Source organism: Echeneis naucrates, chromosome 20 (genome assembly GCF_900963305.1).
Source record: "Echeneis naucrates chromosome 20, fEcheNa1.1, whole genome shotgun sequence".
Lineage (NCBI taxonomy): Eukaryota > Metazoa > Chordata > Actinopteri > Carangiformes > Echeneidae > Echeneis > Echeneis naucrates.
The window spans coordinates 9,190,151-9,213,364 of record NC_042530.1 but is presented as its reverse complement, the minus strand read 5'-3'; the positions used below and the strand labels follow the sequence as shown (position 1 = coordinate 9,213,364).

The 23,214-nt window shown below is 41.2% G+C and overlaps 1 protein-coding gene across 2 annotated transcripts in view; it reads right to left on the bottom strand.

Annotated features, from left to right (window-relative positions):
- Positions 1-23,214, bottom strand: part of sema5a (sema domain, seven thrombospondin repeats (type 1 and type 1-like), transmembrane domain (TM) and short cytoplasmic domain, (semaphorin) 5A) — a 101,432-nt gene that overhangs the window by 25,254 nt on the left and 52,964 nt on the right. For both annotated transcript variants that reach the window (XM_029528880.1, XM_029528881.1), the window contains exons 7-15: positions 20,406-20,619; positions 19,230-19,515; positions 18,029-18,164; positions 13,668-13,872; positions 11,066-11,273; positions 9,386-9,503; positions 7,003-7,184; positions 5,964-6,107; positions 2,029-2,176 (exon numbers count right to left, since the gene is read on the bottom strand). In XM_029528880.1, coding sequence (XP_029384740.1) covers positions 2,029-2,176; positions 5,964-6,107; positions 7,003-7,184; positions 9,386-9,503; positions 11,066-11,273; positions 13,668-13,872; positions 18,029-18,164; positions 19,230-19,515; positions 20,406-20,619 — 1,641 coding nt within the window. The remainder of the gene's footprint in view (positions 1-2,028; positions 2,177-5,963; positions 6,108-7,002; positions 7,185-9,385; positions 9,504-11,065; positions 11,274-13,667; positions 13,873-18,028; positions 18,165-19,229; positions 19,516-20,405; positions 20,620-23,214) is intronic.

Here is a 23,214-nt window from a genome sequence, read left to right as displayed (position 1 = left end):
TATGACATACACATTTTAGGTCTCCGCCTGAGCTAAAAACATAGCTTTGATGACAGAAGCTGCTACGTGTGTGTGCTCTCCTTCTGCTTAATTAAACTTGGAGCTGTGCGGGGGAAGAGAAAGCAGACAGATGGCACATGAAAAAATAAATCCATCACACATTTCACTTTTTGGTGGGAGGGGGGACGCAGATTAGATTAAATGAACATATTCCAAGCATCCTTTATCTTCAAATGTAAAAATTCACTTGTCACTATTTAAAGGCAGTTGTCATTTGTAAATTTAAAGTTCACAGTTTCAAACACTTAAGCTGCACATCTTTTTGAGCTTTAAGTGCACCAAGGCAATTGTTTTACATTAATAACTCTGCAATTAAGGACCTTACCAGAGTTATAAATGAAGCTCGAAAAAATCTTCTTTAATCTTCTGTAATATGCAGCTACAATACAAGTTATGCAAACTATCCAAGTAAAGACTTCGAAAGAGAAAGAGAAGAAAGAGAGGGCATCTGTGAAATCTGCATGTAATTACAACTCCGGTGGCTGTGGTGGCCTCAATTAAGTCCATGTCAAAAATTTAGAAGACAAAGAACTGATGAGAAAACAAAACAAAGCAGATGGGGACAAAAAGTTAAAGTCCAAGAACACCACTTAAAAGAAGGGTGTCGAGAAGAAGAAGAAAGAGACGGTGTGGGTGCAACTGACAGAGTACCGAGCTTACACAAGGCGCTCTTCTGACCTTTTCCACCTCCTTGGCTGTAATCACGACCAAACTGTCCCTTTCACTGGGCAGCAATATTAACTACCTCCACTATCTCCAGCTCACTCAGCCCGAGACGGCCTGAGAGCTGAGGATTAAAAAAAAAATAGAAGAAATACTGACAGTGCAAGAGAGACTCTCTCTTTATGGAAACAGCAGTGAAGGCTCTGAGATTCCCTCGTGCTCATCATCATGCTGCTTTTGTGATCCGAGTTCCTGCAGGAATGCCACTAACTTCCCGGGATGCTTCAATGACGATAATGGCTGCTGCACAGTGACAGAAATGAGACAGGTACTATCTGATGGGAATGAGTGCATGTGTGTAAGAGAGAAAATGATTAGAAATACAGGTAGCAGTAGGTTATATGGTGTGACTGTTGAATTGCTACTTAATATGAGGTCAGTCTCCTCATTTCGGTATTCTGTTGACACTGATGTGTCATGGGCAATAATCAGATACTATATATGCTCTGGAGGTTGGAAGGCCTTGCGTGGGATGTTTCATATTCCCGTGCAGTATATTATTTAGCTTTTTATTGGGGTCATTACACAAGCTGTAGGCTGTGCTTTTTCAGCTAAATGTAAATTCGTTCATTCGTTCATTGTGCAATCTTTTGAAAATAAGAGACACATTCACACCGATACTGTGAAAATGCATGCACAAATAAATGCACACACAGCATTGTAGTGATGTGTCTAAATCATTTAGCTTTGTTTTCTTATCTCTAACAAAATCACAAAAATAAATAAATAACCAATACAAAAACAAACAAACACTTCAAGGAGCCTACACACCCACAAGACCCTGACCCATATTCTTTAATCCATCCTCAAGAGGGACGCAATAAATTACAATTAATCACATTCACTTTTGCTGAGAGTGTGAGTTAAGGTTTCTTTGTGTGTGTGTGTACGTGTTTGTGAAAATAGCACCAGAAATAACATGGTTGTCAGGTCACTTTGTCGACAAGAAGAGCACTCGTATTTCAACTCTTCCTTGCATCATCCGTGCTTTGTAAAAATTTCTTTGACAGAAAATAAGCCTGTTCATATCTGGGGTGATTACTGTCTTGGTGATAAATCTGATGAATTCTGCCACAGTATAAATATAGCAAAGGATTGAGGCATGATAGATGTTCCAATTTGGTCACCACTGACAGTTCATCGCATCAAATGGCTTAGTCTGCCTTTCCAAACAATGAAAAGACTGAGAGAAAGATGGATAGGAGGAGACGGTGCTCGCGAGAGCATTGGTTTTGTGTGACATACCTGACCACACCCAGGACAATCGTTGCCGTTCTCACAGGTTCTGTGTCGTGACTGGATGCCTCCGCCACAGGGCACAGTGCAGCGCTCCCATGCCGACCAGGCCGACCAGTACACATGAGGCGGGCAGGGCAGGTGTTCGTTACAGTACCTGGCGAGGGAGAGCAGTGACCAGAGGGGATAAGTGTACAACTTTATTTAATCAGACAGTCTTATTGTGACCAAAAAAAAAAAACCCAAGCAAACATGAGACGGCACAAATAGGAGATGCCAACAACTTGGACAGAGATTTTGTGAAAATAATGAATGTTTTAGTTCTGCTTTCGTTGAACCTTAATAAATGGGGAAATAAACCAAATTGAATTTGGGCTGTTTACTCTTCAGACATTAGGCAGTTATTAATCTTCGGCCTGAGGGATTGGGAGAAAGCAAATAAAGGAATTTTTCGAAGCGCCGCACCTTTCTTTAAAACTGCATTAACTGATCTTTTGTTCAATGTCTCGGGCAGTCAAACAAGCTGTTAATACAACAATAACATATGAACAACATCTAAATGGTGGTAAACAGTTGTGTATTTAAATGTCCAGCAGACACAGAAGCATAGCAGGTGGATGAAATTTTCTTTGAAGCCACCTAGCCCAGTATGTTGGGTTTTAGCCAGCTGCTTCAACTATCCGCTGTATGTGGTAAGTAGCCTGTATATACTGGATTTTAGCTGTAAAAAGGTGAAGTTTGTGAAGCTGAGGAAAGTACAGTTAGCTTGTATTTATTTCTAGATTTTGTGACACCTACTGCATGTAGCAATGTGATTTATTGTTCATGAAAAAGCATAATTAGTGTAGTTTTACTTTATTACTAGGTCGTGTACTACGGGTACACGGGGTGAATAAGAAAAGCAACGTGAAGTAGTGTGGTTTGATAATAGAACTTTATTCTACTTGGTGCATTTCAATCACACATGACAGTATCTTTTGAATTGTCTAGGGAAAATGGCATGGCAACTTTAAATGACAGAACACTAAAATTATATGTGAAAGGCTCTGGAGACGTCACAAAACCTTTGAAACCCTGCCACTGAGCAGAAATAGCTACAAAGGGTTTACACCACAAGACAAGGATGTCTGCAAAACCATGTAAAGTTCACTCAAAACAAACTTTTACAAAGCCAACACATCGCTTTGATGTGGCCGTGGAGTGCAGAGACCATGTTGCACTGTGAGCCCGAACATCGAGCTGATCGTGCCACGGGAAACAGGTCTTTGGTATGTGTGTGTGCCCGGTGTAATGGCCAGTGTTGAATAAAAGAACATGTAAGGAAATTCCATCTCAAATTGTAATGAGCATGCATATGCATTTTGCATAATTAATTGACACGGCCTATTAAAAAAGCCACAAAGATACATGCATCATCTCTAATTACATTGTTTTACAAGACAGGATTACTGCGATGTCTGAAATACTGAATTACTCAGTCCTCATTATACAATAACGACAGACGATTGCCAGCCTTATTAGAGCCATATAATTTATTTTATAACTTTTATGCATGCTATAAGATTGCTTTTATTGCTATTTTGTTGTGTTTTGGCATATGAATGCCTTTCAAGGAAAAACGAGTCTTCTTGTGCTAATACAGCTTTAACTTTACACCCTTCCTCCAGAGGCTCAGGCTGGATATTGCCATTGTGCTATTCTCCAAATACTTGGCTATTGTTCATAGAATAATTAAAAGCTACATTCTGCATACCCTGGATGCAAAAATCCCTTTGAGGAGTGAGCTCTTTTCCACTTTTGCTAATCTGCATGCTTGTAGAGGGATGATACAGTGGGGAGGCAAAGTTGGGAGATAAGAGGAAGAGTGTGGATTAGAATCAAGTCAATGCCTAAAAGAAGGAGAAAGATCTACAAACACGCACTCAGACATGCACAATGGGTTGTGTGAAGACATAAAATACCCGTGTGGCTTCAAAGCATAATAAAGAGCTACTGTGATCAATATGAAGCAGATTTAGAGCTTCAATGTCTTTACTGTACACACTGTAATCATATCAGACAAGTCTGGCACTGGTGGCTTTGCTCCATCTTATCTTAGACTTCCTTCTCACTGTAACACACAGAGCTGATCAGACTAAACCACTGCTAATTACCCACTATAGGCTGAGTAAGCAGTGTGGAGCATGTCAGCTTGCTGGGGGGAAATACCAACAGAAGGTTCATAAAAGCAGGCATTAACCAGCTAGATTTAAGCTCATAGCACTGCTGTGCACGGCTGGTTTCAGAGCATTTGCTTTATCTTTAAAAGCCCTGCCTGCTGCAAACAATCAGGGCCAAACTTATGGGAAGCCTGTTGGCAACAAAGGAAGCAGGCAAGAGGTGAGAAAGGCGGTTTAGTTTAGCCCGAGAAACTTTGAAGCTTTTGTAAAAATGTATGTCCGTATATGCGGACCAACCAAATGCAGTATAAACCTATGCATTGATCTGAATACAGAACCTGGCAACTGATGAAGCAGCTGATAAACATCCAGTCATTTTCATGCTGCACAGACAAAAGCTTTGCCCATTTTATATACAGGCAGGTAAATAACAGATTTGTAGGAGTGTTTTGGACACCGTTACACCAGCTGAGCATCACCAACGTTTTTAATTGACGATGCACATTTCCAACAGGCCTGGTTGTGTTCGTTCTGTGCACACACCAGTGCTTATCTTTTTCTTCCTCAGTAAGACTCAAACTGACACAGCATGTCATCCGATGAGACATTTTTTCCACCCATATCTCCGTTTTTCTGTTCATCTGCCTGACTTTCTTTCTTGCTCCCTCACACACACTCACTCCTCGTTCCACCCTTCTCGAGCCCTCACAGCTGGCTCATAGCTGGCCTAAGGTGTTTTAAATAGCTGAACAGAGCAAGTACCGAGAGCAGGAAGGGGAGATAAAACAAAGGAGATTAAAGTTAGGAGTGAGAAAAAGAGGGGGTGGTAAAAGCTTCCTCTGGTCTCCGATGGGCTTCAGTATCAGCCAGCACTTTTTTGTTGGAGTTCATGAGTAACTAGTCCGTGCTGGTTACTGTATGTATTTCTCTCTGACTTTGTGGTGGAACAGCTTCTTCTTCAAGGACTTTCAGTAAGAAGAAAGTAAGTGGGAGGTTAGTGAAAGCAAAGAGGAAATGAAACACTGTGAAGAGAGAAGGGGAAAAAAGAAAGTAATATAAGGTTCATCCTTGAAAGCCATATCCAATTACTTGTCCATTGCAATGCTGTTTCTGTTGGCATGGTAACACTTGGTTTAAAAAAAAAAAAAAAAAAATCTTTCCTCCCATGCACCTTGCAAGGTATTTATCTGCACCTTTTCTGCCTGCACTACTGGTTAATGGCAGTAAATGGAGAGAAAACACCAGCATGGATCAGTTAATTAAGAAACGCCACTCTTTATGTAACTGCCTTTGTCAATTTTCCAACGAATTCTGTGAAAACATTTTTTCATTCTTTTTCTGATTCGGCCCTCACAAAACTTCCACATAACCAAAATAAACGGACAGAAGAATAACATTTTAATGTCAGTCTCTTGACCTTTTCAACATGGACTGCTTCGTATGTCTGTTCGTTATTCTTCACAGACCTTCTCCATGAGAAACTTTTTTTTTCTTTCAGACCTTGAAGGTTGCTTAGAAACCGCATCTTAAAAACGTCTTTAATATCCGATTATTCTATGCCAAAGCCTGCACAGCTTCAAAACTAAGACTAATCACCCCAGCACAGGTCTACTCCACTCATTGTTTAATTGGCTGACACAAAGTTAGACAACAGTGGTGTGTCTCACATTTATCGGACATGTTTTGCATGGGATGTAAATGCTTTAATTAGTCCAGGCCAATACACGTATAAATGTGGAAGATGTGTGCGTGTGTGTGTGTGTGTGTGTGTGTGTGTGTGTGTACCTCTCTTCACGGTTCTGGCCCACACACACTCGTCCTCCATGGCGAGGGGTTGGGTTGCTGCAGGAGCGCTGACGGACCTGGAAGCCAATGCCGCAGCTTGTGCTGCAGGGAGACCAGGCAGTCCAGGGGGTCCATGCGCCGTTTCTTTGAAAATGCAACATCATGTCAGCCATTGATGGGGAAGTTCTCAACCTCACAACAAGCATTTAACTATGAACTATTCATTTTCGCCACATGAGGTTGGGGTTCTGCCAGATTCTTAGCGCTTTGTTGTTCAGGAATAAAAGAGCAGGCTGAGAACAAATTCGTCACTGTGGTCAGACAAAGGACAGTTCAGACCTCTAGACACACCTTTGTGTCTTCAGTGGTGGTAAAGACAAAATATATTTAAACTAGTACAAAGAAGGAGCGTGTCCTTCTGCTAGAGGTTAAGTCTGCATAAATTAGTATTGTCTATGAACGTCATTATCACACTGTGATGAGGTAATGCCATATGACTTGTTCTGATGAATTCATTGCAGTTAATTATAAGACTCTCATATGTGATTTGCTGCCTTTCATTCTTTGAATTGGTCTTTGATAATTGCTGTTCCACATGTATCATTACTTTCAGACATTTATTAGTCTAATGATTCATTGATTATTAAAAATAATTACTCTTTCAAAAAGCTTATTCTTCATGAGTCACCCACATGCCCTGTTAACCAAACAGAAGATTGATGCATGGCAGCAGCATCTCATTTTTAATTTGAACTGCGTGCTAAAATCAGTAATATATCATCTGATAGGTGTGAAAAAACACCCCATCAACACTTGTTTGCCCCAAATAGTTTACAGTGAATATGCAACCTCCAACAATTTGCTATGTAGGGATTTCTCCAGACGGAGTGTGAAACTGGGGGGAATTAACGAACAGATCCTCATACGACTCCCTCTGAGTCCCCATCTCACCTTCTAGATGTACAGATGTGTGTTCAGTGACCATGTATGATAAAAGGCAGAAGAAAGATGCGCTGGTGTCTCACTGAGGAAGGTTTACCTTGAGCAGTTAGCAACCTCCACACTGATACCGTAGCATTGCTGACCGCCGCACTGGGGTGTGGGGTTATTGCATGCTCGTGTTCGACACAGACAGGAACCTGCACTTCCCCCGTCGTTATGACTGCACGTGGACCAGCCTGACCATGCACCAAAGCCTCCATCGACTGTCACGTTACGGACCTGTGAGGAACAACAAAATAAAACAGTTGAGAATAATAGCTTTTCTCTGAAACTGGTCATTGCATTTGACTGATGCTTTCAGGAATGTGTTGCTCTGGGAACTGCATCCCATGGCTACGGTGGATGGAAACAGAAATCAATTTCCTTCAAATAGGTGCAGAAATAACTGATTTACATCATCTAGAGCACATCCAAAATTGGGAAGTCATAGGGACAAAAATAAGCCGTAATCATGCGGAAGACACATCAAAATTGTGTGGGAATATGATGAGATTTCCTCACAGCAAAGAGTGATTCAGAGGGGCAAATGAAAGCTGCAAATGGACACTTTCAAACAACAAAAATATGAGGAAATAAAAGTGGCCAGATAAGTAGATATTCGAGGCAAAACAGAACAAAACAGGAGGGTTCTGATGATACAGAAACTCTAAATTATGAGCGATGCCTCTAGTGCCTGAGCTAACTGCAAAAGCATGGTTGTGAGATTCAGAGTTGCTCGTGATATATGAGCCATGTCACAGCTATATTTCAGGGTGATTTAAAAATGCAACACTTTAACACAAGAGCATGATCATCAGCTGCTCTGACAGAAGCAGAAAAAACTTATCTGGTTATTGAACTCTACAATGTGCCTAAATGGGGGACGTTTAGTTTAAGCAGACAGCATTTGCGTCATTGTGCTGCCTAGAAAGTAAACAACTTGAAAGAGACATCTTGTGTCACATTTCTTTCCTTGATCAATTAGATGTAAGATTATTATTTATATGACTCGTGAATATAAAGTCATCCATTTAAAAAGAAATGTTGAAATAAAATAAATGATTAAAGGAGCATTTCTTTCATAGGATGGAAAGAAAATGAAACGAGAGACAGCATGGTTCCAGCTGGACCTCTTGCACAAGTACTGTAGAACAGACATTGAGCCAGTTGAGATTTTTGTAAATTGTTAATGGGCAAATAGGGAGTGAAACTAAAAATGCGATTAAAGATAACTTCTTCACTTTCAGTTTTCATGTCTTAGCATGAAATTAACACAGCCAGAATCTGTTCCCGGTCTGGTCTAGCTTCAGAATCCATATTAGATGGCCATCTCTGTTAGCATACAAAGTCGTGACTACCAGAGTTAATTCATGCTCTCTCTAAATGGTTGGACCTGAGCAGACTAGGGTTAAGTGAATAAATACATTTTCCATCATTGGTGTGAGCAGTGGTATGTGGCCACCTGAAAATGCATCAAAACTACATGATGAGCGGTTATACTGCTGCTGGAAACATGGAGAATTTCTTGTCAAACACGTGACTCAACAACTTGGTGATTAGCTTTAGAGGTTCTGTTGGGTGGGACTTTTTTTAACCTTTAAATAGTGTCAAGCTGATTCTACCGTCCTCCAGTCTTTATGCTAAACTCAACTAATCTAAACATTTCCAGGTTCCAGCTTAATTTTACCTGCAGCCAAAAAGTGACCTGTTGAAATGAGTGTGTATTTGGTGTGTGCCTGACTGTTCACATATACATCCATGAGTGTTTGTGTATATGTATGTCTGAGTGCTTATGTGGATGCGCTGTTGTCCAACTTTCTGCTCTGCTGACAGATGCTACTGGGTAGTCAGTGCCAAATATTCTTTTGGACACAAAACCACATAAAAGGGAAGGGAGGCACACAGTGCTCTCCACTGTGACCGGCTTGAAAATCAAGTTAAAAAAAAGTTTAAAAAGTGAAAAAAAAAAAAAAAGAGCAAGCTGAGCCACACTGAAATTGATAGGCTTACCACCCCCTAATATGGCTCCCAAATTCAGAGCACATTAAAATAAATGGAGGAGCTGTTTTACTAATGAATAAGCAGTCAGAGGTGAATGATTGAGGCAGTGCTCTTGATTATTCCAAGGCTCCGTGTTGCTCCCTTAAAGTCAGATTGTTCTATCGCAAGATGCTTTTCTCTGGTGAGGATATGTTTCCAAGGCTGGTTTTAGCAGCAGCTGCTTGTAAGTTGTAAGAGTGTACAGAGAGAATACAGAACAGGCTCGCAGAGGAAAAGGGCACAGATGAATGTGAGCTCATATTCTGAGCATAGCAAGCATGGAGGCGGAGTAAGGATACTTATTTTTTGTACAAACTTTAAAGCATGAAAAGTAAGATGGCAGTAGAGTACAATGAGATATGCACAGGTTGAGGTTGAGACAGAAAATCAGTGCTGCTCACAGGGCATTTGGTGATGCTCTGCTCCCATTGGCTCATTCGGACACTCTCTTCCAGGGTGGTGCATTTCTTCAGCAACAGATCCCAGCCACAGTATGGGTCCCTGGCTCCCACACAGGCTCTGAAAGGGAGAATGGATATTTGCTTTTAATTGGCTTTCATTAACCCGCAGCGTGAATAAACAGAGCTCAGGATTGCAGCAAGGCATCAATTCACACATCAGATTGATGCAAAGGAGAAGAAGAAGGGAGAATATTCAATGAGAAGCTACTGAACTGAAAAGAGGAGAAAAATATCATAAATATTAATATTAACGTTGCTTACTTATGAATGTGGAGCACTGGGATGTTGTACAATATTTACATTGCATCAGCAACGTAAAATTATGCATTAATACAGTGTACTGACTGTTTTCAGGTGATCTTCAGCCAGCAGGTTTGCATTTGCACACACACACACATTCATTTTGGCCTCATATCCCAACAAATATTCACTGAGAGTATACAATAGCAAAGATAGCCAGATTTGTGTCTTTTTTTATTGCTGCTTGAGGTGGTTTATTGTGTACAATAAAAAAAAAAAAAAAAAAAGCATTTTCATGCAAACATGAGTCTGTGGTGCGCAACATATCTCTGGATCACAGGCATCAATGCAGTCTGATGTGCCCTTTGGAAAATGTTGCCAAATTGTCAGTGGGGATTCATGACAATGCATTGCATGCAGAAATACACACAAGTGCACTTATGCATAGACAAGTTAATATGCATCCATCCACATGAAAGTGTAGAAAGGTGTGTGCCTGCACGCACTGGACTGCTGACGTAGCGTCTGCGGGGCTAACCGAAAACAGAGAGCTGTGGTCTGTCTGCAGTGTAAAGTATATCAAGGGTGACGACAGTGGTGCAAAATGGAACAGAGAAGAGACAAGCTAAAGCTTGTCTCAAGGAGGGCCTTAAGGGGCCTTGCGGGTTGTATACCACCTTTGAGTGAGCTGCACAGCTAAAGACAGACGACCTTCTAATATTTCAAACAGGTAGACCTCAAAGAAATACCATCTATGCACCCAATAATTTCCCCTTAAGCTGCCAAGCCCTGTGCATCCTCCGTTGGTATTTATGATTTCAAGAAGAAAATGTGGAAGAGGTGAGGCACTATTATCGCCACAACACATCACAGAGCCACAGACGTAAGATGAAACCTTGACTCCAATAACTGCTCATTGTGCGTGAGATAAGGAATGTAGGTGTGATTACGTTCGTGCATGCAATGATGGGAAAATAGGTTTACTTTACCCTCTGTCTCGTGTTTTTTTTTTTTTAACCAATATTTACATCTTGACTGCGTGAAATTCAGTATATCTGATAAACCTACTTGGAGCTTCAACAGATGTGTGTGTGAAGGATGAAATTAACTTTTTTGAAAATGTATTTTGTATGGGTCAATGACAACAAAAGGAAGAGAGTCAGGCCACAGACACAAGGCGGCCGTGAGCACCTCCAGTGGCTCAGACAAAAGCTGATTTACAGGGCGTTAAATCTTAGCAAAGGCCCTGGGCAAACAACATAGGCCTGGCCCTTAAAGATAAAGAGCATCTTATGAAAGAAGAAGCTTTAAAATTTTGTCCACATTTACTTTTGACATCTTCCACTGAGATTAATGGTGTTTGTGAGAACATGTACTCACTCTCTGCTCTTGTGGTAGCTGCATCTCTTGAGCGGGATCTTGATGACCTGGTCCCTTACACCCACGTAAAGCTCACTGCGGCTGTGCAGGATCAGCAAGCTTCGGATCGGCTGCCTCTTCCTCGGTGGAAACAGCTCGATCTCCTCCAATAGGCAGCTCCCCATAGACTGATTGAGAGGGGAGAGCACTTTCCTGATAGTACCGTAATCTAGAAGTGGAAGAAGGGGAGGAGGGAGGGTGTTTATTTAAAATGCAAAGTGCCATACCAAAGAGAAATCTAGGTAGGTAGAGTGAGAATAGGGGTGATGTTAATGAGGAGAAAATGAACTCAACGTGAACCAAACTACAATTCCTCCCTTGCAAAGGAGACTGTCAACAAGACCGTAAGGCCATCAACAGCGCTGCAGTGCTGTAGATGCAACCAGGGAAATGGTATCGTGCCTCAATACGTGATTGTAGTCTTACTTTTCTTTAGGGCAATATTCCCAGGGAAGAAACCACTTTGTAGTTCTGGGAGAGCATATTGTGCAAAGTGCATGTCATTGTGAATATGTCCTGACCTTTACTTTATGTAAGGTAAGCCCCGAGAGATGAAACAGAATTTGTTTAGGGAGAACTAAAACAAACATCATCTATTATACATAAAATCCCCTGAGTGAAGAAAAAGTAATTAGGTGCACAGTGATGCTGAAAGAGGAAAGGTGAATTGCTAATAGATAGCTTCAGGTTAGGGAATAGGGAATACATAAGTTGCGTATTGCCCCAAGATATATTTGGCAGTAACCCGTTATTTACAGAGGGCTTCCCGTCAGATATGATCTAGTTACTAATAATGGGTTGCTACTGATATTTTGAACTATGGAGGGTTGATGTCAGTAAAGCGTCTCTGTGCTCAGTGAATATACTGATCTGGGACCTGCTAAGGTCATAAGCCACTAATGAATCAGGCTCCTGCTAACTTCAAAGGCCTCTTACTTGTTATGTCATGTGTTCTTGGCTGGTTTGCTCAGTTTACTCATAGACTGAGGATGTGTGTGAATTGTGCCTCACTGTGAGGCCGGAATATCTGGAAAGCTGTGTGCTAACTGTGGCTCGCATTAAGCCAGCTGTTGATGCCCCCTAAATACATCCAAATTGTAGTCTGGACCATTTAGTAATAATAGATATTTACCTGAAGCAAGTTTCAGAGCAGCCACAAAGCCTGACCCATGGCCATCATGAACCAACATAAACACATTTTTTTTTTTTTTTTTCTCTTTTATTCTTTATGCTCAGAGGTAAGAACTGCAAAAACTCAGCAGCTGATACTGTCGTATCAAATATTGATGGAATCACTCAGTAGTAGACAAAGAAAATGCTCGATGTTTAGTTGATATAGCTACTATATTTGCTCTTTCTGTAACATTTTAAAAGAGAGAGGCTGGGACAAAAAAAAGTGACACCTCATCTCTTAAGAATGTGCTTGTTTAATGAACCTGGATGATTAAAAGGATTTTGCTTTTAACTGAATTGTGGTCATGCTGACTGAAGGAAAAAATAAGGGCAAAAATTACTAATGAGGCTGGATGACAATTTAGAAGAAATTTAGAAGCCATACTATACACTTTGACTTCATTCAGGGCCCAATTTCGGAGCTATTGGGTTCTCCAAGATGACCCCAATCAGCAGTGTGCATTTAAGTGTTAATAATAGGATATGATTAGGTGCAGTATGTATGCTACCCAATGGCCTTGGCAGCATTTCAGATGTTTTCATTAGTGTCTGGTTAGTGTCTGGGGAACTTGCAGTGTGGGCAGCTCCAGTCTGACGCTACATTGATCACAGCACCAGGCAAACAATGAGAGGGGAGTTTTTGAGGGAGATGCCAAGCACAGAGGCAGTGAACTGGAACAGGTTCTGTGTGTGTGCTTGTACTGCATGTGATACATCCTAAAATAACACTGATGTTACAACAGGACCATCGTGTTGACATTTCCCAGTGGGCCTTGGATGCATTAACACAGTGAAGTGGGCCACTACATTCAAATTCGGTTCATCTGCTCCTAAATCCATACAGTGTTATATTATAATACAGGACAGGCACTGATGTGTGTTTGACATCTTGTTGATACTGTGTTCAGTGCTTTGGAAAGTCTACAATCATACATTGTCACGCCAGTATGATCAAACAATCTACTGATAAGCAGGCAGTGCTCTGCAGTGTAAACAGGGAAAATGTGCACGATGTGTGTGTGTCTATCGTTAATTATTGTTCTGCCATCTTCTGACACATGAATATTGGCTATTACATGAGGTTTATGATGTATTTGTGAGCGCGGCATAAAACCCATATATGTGATGTGTGAGTGTGTTCTGTCTGTGCGTGTGGAGAACAACGGAAGGCAAAGGGTGATTATACCTGTGGCAGCAGACTAGGCTTTGATGTGTCCTCATTTCTATTGTTTTCATTAATCTTCTTGCAATTTTGTTTTTTGCTTACAAAGAGTGCACTTCAAAGGTTAAAAGAAAAATTTCTTAATGCAATCAATATTCATTAATGCATAAGCAACAATTTTAATCTGAACTGACTGGCACACACACACACACAGTGCTAGAAACCCACCAGTAGCCAGGAATATGATGTGAAACAGCGTGTCTTTCCCCTGCACCACATCCACTGCAACATGGGTGAAGCGAACATTGTCCTCCATGAAGTAGGGAACAGGAACCACAGGTTGGACCACCTCGTGCATCAGCAAAAACTTCTGAGCGTCCTGGAGGTTTCTTTCGGTCAGGTTCACATAGGAGCCAGAGTCAATTGTGCCACACTGTGGAGGAGGGGAAGTCAGAAAGGAACAGGTTTGACTGAGTACATGAACAGAAGCCAGGCTCTCGGGGATTGAGAGCTACATTACATACAGATTTGTAGCTTGAGTCACAGCTAGAGATGAGGGACTGAATGAAAAAATGCACGAAGCTTTAAAGTCAGTCAGTCTTCATTACAATGCTTCACTATCCTCGCACCTTAAAGCTTCGCAGTCAACGCACAACAGATGAAAGGAGAATGAATGAATGTTTGACTGAGCAAGTAGTTACCTATTTTATACGATCCTTCCTCATATGCATATAAATTGCTGGTGAGTTTTATTACTGCCTCCCAGTATTAACGCGCCTTGATTGTTCTTCCCCCTTTTTTGACTTCAAATTTTGGCAAATTTCTCAAAATAGGTTTAATCTTAAGTGCTCTCATCACTGCTCTTAATGATAATTCTGACAAAATGCTCTCTTAAATGCAACTAAACCATTTAACCAAAGAAGTCTTCAGTTACGTGTCAAAATGACTAGCAGAACTCAAGACAGCATTGCAGCTTTAATAACAGAAGCACTAACATAAATCAGAAGATTTCATCATCACATATTAATTTGTCTTTTTCAGTTATTGTTGACTCCAAACTCTCGTTCTGTGTCCCAACAGAGATTTGCTAATGCAGTAGAATCAGTATCACTGCACTTTGTCATGATGTGAAATATCTGGTATGCAAAACATTTCCCCTGGTTCATTTATGAAATAAGAACGGAGAATAGTTCATAATTTGGGGCTCTTAAAGGTTGCAAAGCTTTTTCTTTTTAATAGGGAAATATGTTAATTCACCTTAGCTAATATTATTTCAACTGAAATTGTTTTTGATTTTTTTTTTTTTTTTAGAAAAAACACAATAAAATGTCTTTGACATTTGGAAATATTATTTTCCAAGCAGAAAGATAATCAAATCAACACTGCAAACTGTATATTACGCTGCCATCAGAAGCACACTGTATTACCATAAGCTTCCCTACACTGAAGTGAACACCTTTTTTTTAGGTATTGTCCAGTGAAAACTGTGTGTCTCAAAAGTTTATAAGCTGATGTCTGACTTTAACAGGAAAGTCTTCTTTTGTGGGTTGAAACGCAGAGTGGGACAAGGTGAAGCTTAAATCTGTTCCATTTGAGGCAGAGCTGAATCAATCAAGCTAACCATGAATGTCTTTTTCAGAAAAAGGTCCCAGGCTGGGTTCAGGATTGTGGATTGAGGCCCCATCCACAAAGAATAGGCGTACTCTAAGACACCGAACAGAGAAAACAAAAATAAGCTACGCTCAACAATTATACAAACCCAAATGACTGGTATGTTTTGTTTTGTACATTGTAACTCAGATGGACTGCATGAATTCACTCCAGGCTAATCACATACGGCCTCCTGGAAATGTAGAAAAAAAACTCAGCCGACAGTAGCAACAGCTCTGAGACTTTATTGTTTTATGATTTTATGAATGTCACAATTCTTACTTTTCTCTGCATGTATGTGAAGCACATTGAATTGCCTTTCCGTATGAAATGCACTCTATTAATGAACTTGCCTTGCCTTGCCTTTATACAGATCAACCCTTGGCATTCCCTGGGTTGACAGATGAGAAACATGGAGGGTTTCCCCCTGAACAGGCAATGGATCAGTGCCCTCGCCACATCAGGAAATTAGAAATTAAAGCCCCGAAGGACAGGGAACTGCGACGCTGTGTGTATATGTGATTGTGTAGCCTAAATGTACCTCTTGCTTATGGCAAAAATGCGTTATGTGGGTGTGCTGTGGGCTACATAATAACACATGTCTCAGGTTTCTTTCTGTGGCTTGTCCTTCCATTTCTTATGTGTGTATGAATTGTAAAGTGTCTGCATGATCATATTTCTGCCACAAAGACAGAGTTAACGCTGACCACTGATGGTCTGTGACATTGGCGAATGGACAAGGAGACGGATGTGGTGATTTCCATGGTACAGCCGAGCACACTGAGCCCTGCCAGGATATTAAGTGCCACTGAGAGGTATATTTTAGTGAAATTGGCTTTCCTTCAAAATATGTCTCAAATGTGTCTTAGTAAGCATCCCAATAAGAACTGATTATAATGTCTCCTCAGTTTTGAATCCAACAGAATCATTTATAATATTGAAACAAAGGCACAGAAAGCTGATACCTTTGTTTGTCTCTTCTGAAATGTATTAAATAACAAAAGTTTCCATCAGCATTCAGCCCCAGAGTCTAACTTATCATATTTTTCTTCACAATGTGTGCGCTTTTACAGTAAGCAATTACAGCGGGACAGAAAACCTATACTACACAGAGACGGTATTAGCTCCTAATACACAACGAACATGACTCATAGTGTGAACAAACCCAGCTGGATCAATCTGTGCGGTTAAAATAAATGTGGGGATTTTCTCTGCAGACAGACAAGAGAATTAAGCACTCATCCAATGACCAGCATGTGTGTTTGTGTGTGTTGAGAGATGATGTCATAGTCATAATTATCCCTATTTGGCAGAAACCCTCTATTTTTGTGTGTCAGCAGCTTTTATTGGTGCTGGTGTCCTGTAGGTATATGTTCGTGCATGTACACAATTGTAGGTGTGCGCGCACAAAGGGATGGAAACAGACAAAACCATAAATCCTGAGCTTGTAAATCTAGTCCTCCAACATTGACAAATGCTTGATGAAGATGTCACAGAAACCTAGATAGAGTGTGGGGCAGTGTGGCGGCGAGGGGCAGCTTTGGAGTAAGGGTCTAAAAGGAGAGACTGGGATAGACAGGAGTAACTTATCCTAGTTTATCCTTGAGGAACAAAGACTTATAAAAGCCGTTGGTGTAAAGAAACCCTTTTTGTGATGCACCTACAGTATGCTGAACAGGATAAATCTGCGGTCGGCGCTGACCGGATAGAGACAATATTTTTTTCTTGAAGCGAATTTTATTCGACTAGCTGCTGACATATAGATATGGGAATGCATAACAGCAGTGAGACGTGTTAAAAATTCATGGGTGTGTGTGTGTGTGTGTGTCTGTTACAGCCAGCACTTTTTTTTTTGCAAGAGCATTGCATCCCCCTTTTCTGCATGAGCATCTCATTATAGATAATGTGTGTGTAAGTTCTTGATAGCAAGCATCTGCTGGTTTGACTGAAACATGATCGAGAGGCCGTAAAGGGAAAGGCGTGCGGAAAGCAGGGCGTATGTCACACATTGACAGCCAGACCTCAGAGGGAATTCAGTCCCTCGTGGAGAGCTGCGTGGGTTTGCTCCCTGCTATCTGCTAAGTGTATGCAACTGAGAGACACTTCTCCTGCCAAGAAAACATCCCTCTCTGTCATCAGTATCGAGCAGCTCCTCAAATTGGGATAAAGTTCCCCAGTGCTGCTTAGTTTGACTCCTGAGTTTAGGACAGATGGGGGCACATTCCAGTCTGGTCTCTTGTCTAGCCTCTAGTCTGTGGAGAGGGGGTCCGGTGTCTGGTCTGATCTGGTCTCGTCTCTACTCTCTGCATTGGTCCGGTCTCTGGGGAGGTCCGGTCTCTGGAGGGGGGGTCCGGTGTCTCATCTAATCTGGTCTACTCTGGTCTAGTCTCTGTTGGGGTACAGTCTCTGATCTGGTCTAATCTGGTCTAGTCTGGTCTAGTCTCTGTTGGGGTACAGTCTCTGATCTGGTCTAATCTGGTCTAGTCTGGTCTAGTCTCTGTTGGGGTATGGTCTCTGGTCTAGTCTCTAGTATCTGGAGGGGGGGCTCGGTGCCTCGTCTCCTCTAATTTCTTGGTTGGGTGGTTCATAACTTTGGGGCGGAGTGCAATATATAAGCAAGTATTAGCTGCACTGAATCCTTTGGGCTTTAGTGGTCTTCTCACCTTCCCTTTACCAACATGTTGAAAGTTTTTATTTTTCTTCTCGATTGATTGGAGCTGCTTTAGGCTCAGAAAGTGAATGAAATCTCTTGGGCGATCATCAGTGACTCTGTGATGCCTCTTTAGCACTAAATATCATCATCAGACATCAATTTGCTGTCATTTTGTGCATGTTAGTATATTGATCTTGGCCTTTAGCTCAAATCTCAAAGAGTTTCTATTGTGGCTATAGATTTTTCTCCCATATTACAAGAGTATTAGTCTGTATAGTGTAGTTACCTGAAAGTCTGGGTTGGGGTTGGGGTAGGGCAGCCAGGCAGACCGGGAGTTCTCCTGATATTTGAAGGGTCCATTGAAAACCTGTGATATGGCACTGAGATTGAAGGCACACACTGCAGATGCAGCAATGCTGTTTCTGAATGTGAGGGAAAAAGGAAAGCGAGAATAAGGGAATGAAGGGGGTGATAAATGGGAGGTGGAGGAGCAGAGGGAATGAAGAAATACATTTAGGAAAGGACACCATAGCACTAGCAGGAAACTAGTCAGATTTTGTAGGTATTTGTTAGCTGACCTCTGTACATGTGTATTATACTCTCCCAACAATACAAGTCAAGCATTAGACAAGTGTAGATGTTGCCATAAGTGATTGTCATTATGAGATTATAAATCGGGGGAAGAAGACACCATTAAAGAGCTCAGCTCCTCTGATTAACTGTACAGATCTCAAGACCTGAAATACAGCTTTGACTTTTTAAGCTGTCAGTTTCAACAAGTACTGGTTCCCTCCCTCTGAAGAGAAAGTAAAGAATGGCAGTATTAACTCAACTCAAACTGTGAGACTGCAGCAATGTGAATTATAATCTAACGCGGCTGTTCATTAAACTCTTTGCCTGGAGGGGGAAATGTTTCCAATACCCTTCAAAAGACTTCTTTTTCAGCAACGTGAAGGCACTGACCATAAAGAATAGATTACTCAGCTTTTAATAATGGTGTTAGCCTGTGTGTGTGTTTGTGAGTATGAAGAAGAAAGATGGAGGCACAAAAAAGGAAAGAAGTGCGATGTTTGCAAAATAGAAAATAATAGTTTTCATCCACGGATGCACCCCATCTCTTACATATATTGTCTGCATAAATGCAAAAAATAAAATTAACAATATGACTATGATGCGTTTGATATCAACTAGCTATTAGCTGGTTCACCATTCACAGATGAAAGGAACAATGAGGTTATTGAGGAAATGAACTGACAAACACAACAAGGAGGACGCAGGTCAGGTTCCCAGGCCTGGAGCCATTCTGTGCACAGTTCACATGTTCTCCTTGAAGGATTGAATGAATGTTTGTGCTGATTCATGTCAAACCACGTTGTAAATGTCGTTTTAAAAGGTGCTGCATGAAGAAGTTACTATTTTTACTCTTACATTATTTAAATGTGACAAAGGTAGTTATTTTTTAACGGTGTACATGCGATGTTACTCACACGTTGGTAGTAAAGATGCCGTAGAGCAGCTCCAGCTCCGGCAGGTAAAATGTCCCCTGCAGCTCGTTGTAGTTGAAGGGGATTTCTCCCGGCCGGGAGCAGTTCAGCCTCGCCTTCATGAACGTGGTCCACGTGTCTTCCAGGAGGAAGCGACCGCCAATGTCATTCTTACAGACACGCCCAGCACGGGAAAACACAGTACGGCCACAGTCATGCTCCACCGCGTTTTCTCTGAAGAAGAAGTAGGTGAAGTTGCCAATATCGTAGGAGGAGACGAAATTTGGTTCTGTTGAAGGAGAGGGGTCAAAGGAGAAAGCAGATGAGTGAGAGAAAGGATAACAGAGATAGAGAGAGAGAAAAAAAAAAATCACCCACGGAGAAAGTTAAAGAAGAAGAAATAGACAAAGAAAAGTATTTAGGATTGTGGGAGTAAGAGAGACACAGTGAGCAAATGGGTATGTTCTATGACTGATTGACTTGTGTGTGTGTGTGTGTGTGTGTGTGTGTGTGTGTCAGTGTGCGACCCGCACAACAGCAGGTGATTAGGATTAATAACTACAGGCCATGTTATTAATGGTGTTGTGTTGCAATAAGAAAACAAATTTTTCACGCCCCAAACCTAAAGGTTAGGATGAGAAATGGCCACCTCCACAACACTGTCGACTGCGGCTTTCATCTTCATGTGTGACAATACTGAATCCAAACTGATCACTTTATTCTCACTGACATTGATTTAATTCACCTTTAAATGAAAGTGTTTCTCCACCCTCTTCATTTCAACCCCTGCCTTGCCTTCACCATCACAGGGCAGTGCAGGGGGACACAGAGGGGGGGAAAAAAAATCAATTTGCCATAAAATTAGTGATTAAACTTTCTCCCAGAAGGCTGCTGCAAAGCAATGTATGCGGCGGCTTTTAATTTATTTTTTCAATTTATCTTAAATGTGAATCAGATAAAAATCGGTTGCTGACAAGATACTGATTGACCTGCTTCCCTTTGGGCTGCTTCCTTAAGTAGACTAGTTCTTCAACCAGTACTGAGAGGGTCAGTTGAGTCAGTTGAGTTTTACTGAGCAAAGTATTGAATCCCCACCAGCTGTAGTATTAATGAGTAACAACTTTTAGGTGATTTACATTAAGCCATACGTAACCTCTGCTGCTCTCCCAAACTGCCTACCGTTGAGCCACTTGGAGTTGTACTGAGCAGTGCGCAGTGGTGGAAGGCCACCCAGGCTGCGGTAAATGGCCGGATCTCGCCCAGAAAAGTCCATAGCCGTGGCGGCATAAAGCTCCCCGCTTGAAGTGATGAGGGCGGTGGAGTTGTGGAGGGGGTTGTAGGGACACCGCGCCATCCCGCTGATCTGATCGTGGATCTCTGTCAGATTAGTCAGCTGTAACATAGAGAACCAAGAGGAACGTTTATATTGGAAATTTGAGAAAAAGCATTTACAGCAAACAAATGTATGTAAAAGGAGAGCGTCCCAAGTCAAGGAACTAAAACAACAAGATGCAATATCCAAGACAATGATATGCACTTTCTCCTTGTTTCTAAATAATGGATGTAAAAATCCTAAATGAAAATGTAGGACAGAGTATCAAAGGGCAACATTAAGATTCAAATCAGCAAAGTCTGGTAATGTTTTGTTTGTTCTTGCCAATATGCAAATGGTGCGGACTCAAAATAATACTTGGTCTCATCATGTTTTGTTTGGTTTACACTGTGAAACACAGTCTTATATATATATATATATATAAACAGAACTTTCAGAAGCAGAAAAACATAATCAGAGAACGCATTTTTAATCAAAGGCAGCATTACATACATAAATAGAGCAGCTGCTTCAAGTCGGATGTTAAAGAACCCTCCTGTTAAAAAAGCTATAAAATTCCTGAAACCCTAAAACTGTCTCCTCAAATCATGTTCCTCTTGACTGCAGTGTTTCCTCAGTTTGGTTTCTGATGTCGACACAGAACAACCAACTGTCAGCCTGGTTATAACATTATTATACCACATCTTTAGGAGACCTCTGGATTTGGGAGGCTTAGTGTAAGATGCAGTCTTCCTTTGCATTCTGCCTTTGAATGTGAGGCCAAATCCAACTCTCTGGTTTTTAAGAATACTACAGCATGACCCTGGCTTGGTCCTGACACACTGCGCTGCTTCCTACTTCTAAAGAAATACAGGCCAGAGCGCAGTGTCTCAGCCTTGAATATCAAAAAGGAGTGAGGTACATTTTAAACTCTAAAATGTAATTATATTTCATGGTGTAAAAGTAAACAGGGGATATGTGGATTAGATCATGACTTGTGCTTCCACCCAAGTTCATCTCTTCTGAGGGGCACATGCATGATGTCAAGTAAAAGGATTACACTAATCTCGACTTTGGAAATCTTTGAAAGGCAATTAAAATGATTTAATTTGAAATCAGCTATCAAACAGCCAGGTTGGAGAAGGCCTGAAGTGACAGCAAAGACATTTTCCCTGTCAGATTCAGAGCCTGGTTTCGCCTCAGTCTTTGGACATTTTCTAATTTCCACCAACTGAATATTCTGCAAACACCTCTTCCATACATGAGGCTAGACTCTTTTGAGGGTATGTGTCGGGGGAAAGAGGATGCTTCTTTTGCCAATTTCCTGGAGCTGGTCGATTTGTTTTGAGGGTTGTGTTATTTCCTGACACCTCAGTCTCACCCAAACCAAAACAAAACAGAGCAGCCCTGTCCGAGTTCTGCCGGCCTGAGATGAAAGCCTGCTATTGATGGGGCTTGTAAAGTGGACCGGAATAGCCATTTTAGGGTCAGTTAGGTCATTTAGAAATACAGGAGGATAGGCGATAAATAGATAGACTGCAGGGCATCTGTTGCATTTTAAGGAGGCAGTGTGAAAGTCGTCTCTATAGTGGACCAAGCAGCTGTGTGAGTGAGTAGGCTGCTGAATGACTGTGAATGCTTCTGATAGAGACTTTTTGGAAAAAGACAGCTCATAGTTCAGACAGACTGCAGCCAGTTGGGAATTTTGTATGGTGATACTGTTGCAGCTATTTAGAAAATATTCAGCTTCTCGGCCTGATGTATGATTTGAGCTCTATTCTGTCATGGTTTTGAGTTCTGCTGTCAGGTTTTGAGTTCTGCTGTCAGGTTTTGAGTTTTGTCATTTGTCGGGTTTTAGTTTTCTCATTACTGTCTGGTTTTGAGTTCTGTCTGGGTTCTAGTTTGCTCTGTTTGTGGTGATCCCTTCCTGTTTTATTTTGAAGTCTTGATTCTGTTGTGCTGCTGTTTGGTTTTACTTCCTGGTTGTCCCCTCCTGTGATTGCCTTCCCTGCCTTAATGTGGTCACCTGTGTCTTGTTTACTTCACTCTGTATTTAAGTCCTGCTTTCTGTTTAGTCCGTGTCAGATCCTTGTCTCTTTATCGCATGTCATTGTCGTCTTCTTGTCCCCGAGTTGTTTTTGGTAATGAAATGCACTGTTGCAAAAACAAAACAACAGTCAGGTTTCTATCATTCTAAAAATGCAGAGAGCAACATGCTTTGTTTTGTTGGCACAACAAAAATCACACTGTCATCACTTTTTTTTAGTACAGATGAAATACAAAAGTGTCTGAAATGTGATAATCGCACTGTGATTTGTTTATTTATTTTGCATATCATGCAGCTACAATCAAGGGGGATTAACTTTTTTCACGTCAGGTAAATCTGTAAGCTTTTTCGACATATTCTGAGATTTTTCATTTTTCTGATTTTTTTCCCATGCTTAATGAATACATTTACTTTTCCAAAAGCTCCGATTTAGAGAAGACAACTCTACGGGCAGGCTATTCATTGGACTAATTTAACTAATTGGAATAGGAATTACTAATGGACTTCACTCTGAAAGGTACAGGGTTTGTATAGTTTACTGTGACAGGAAAAGAATGGGGATGCACATTGATCCATGAGTTGATCTATGACTTCAGTACTTCTGAATGTCGCTTTCCACATAGTTACTA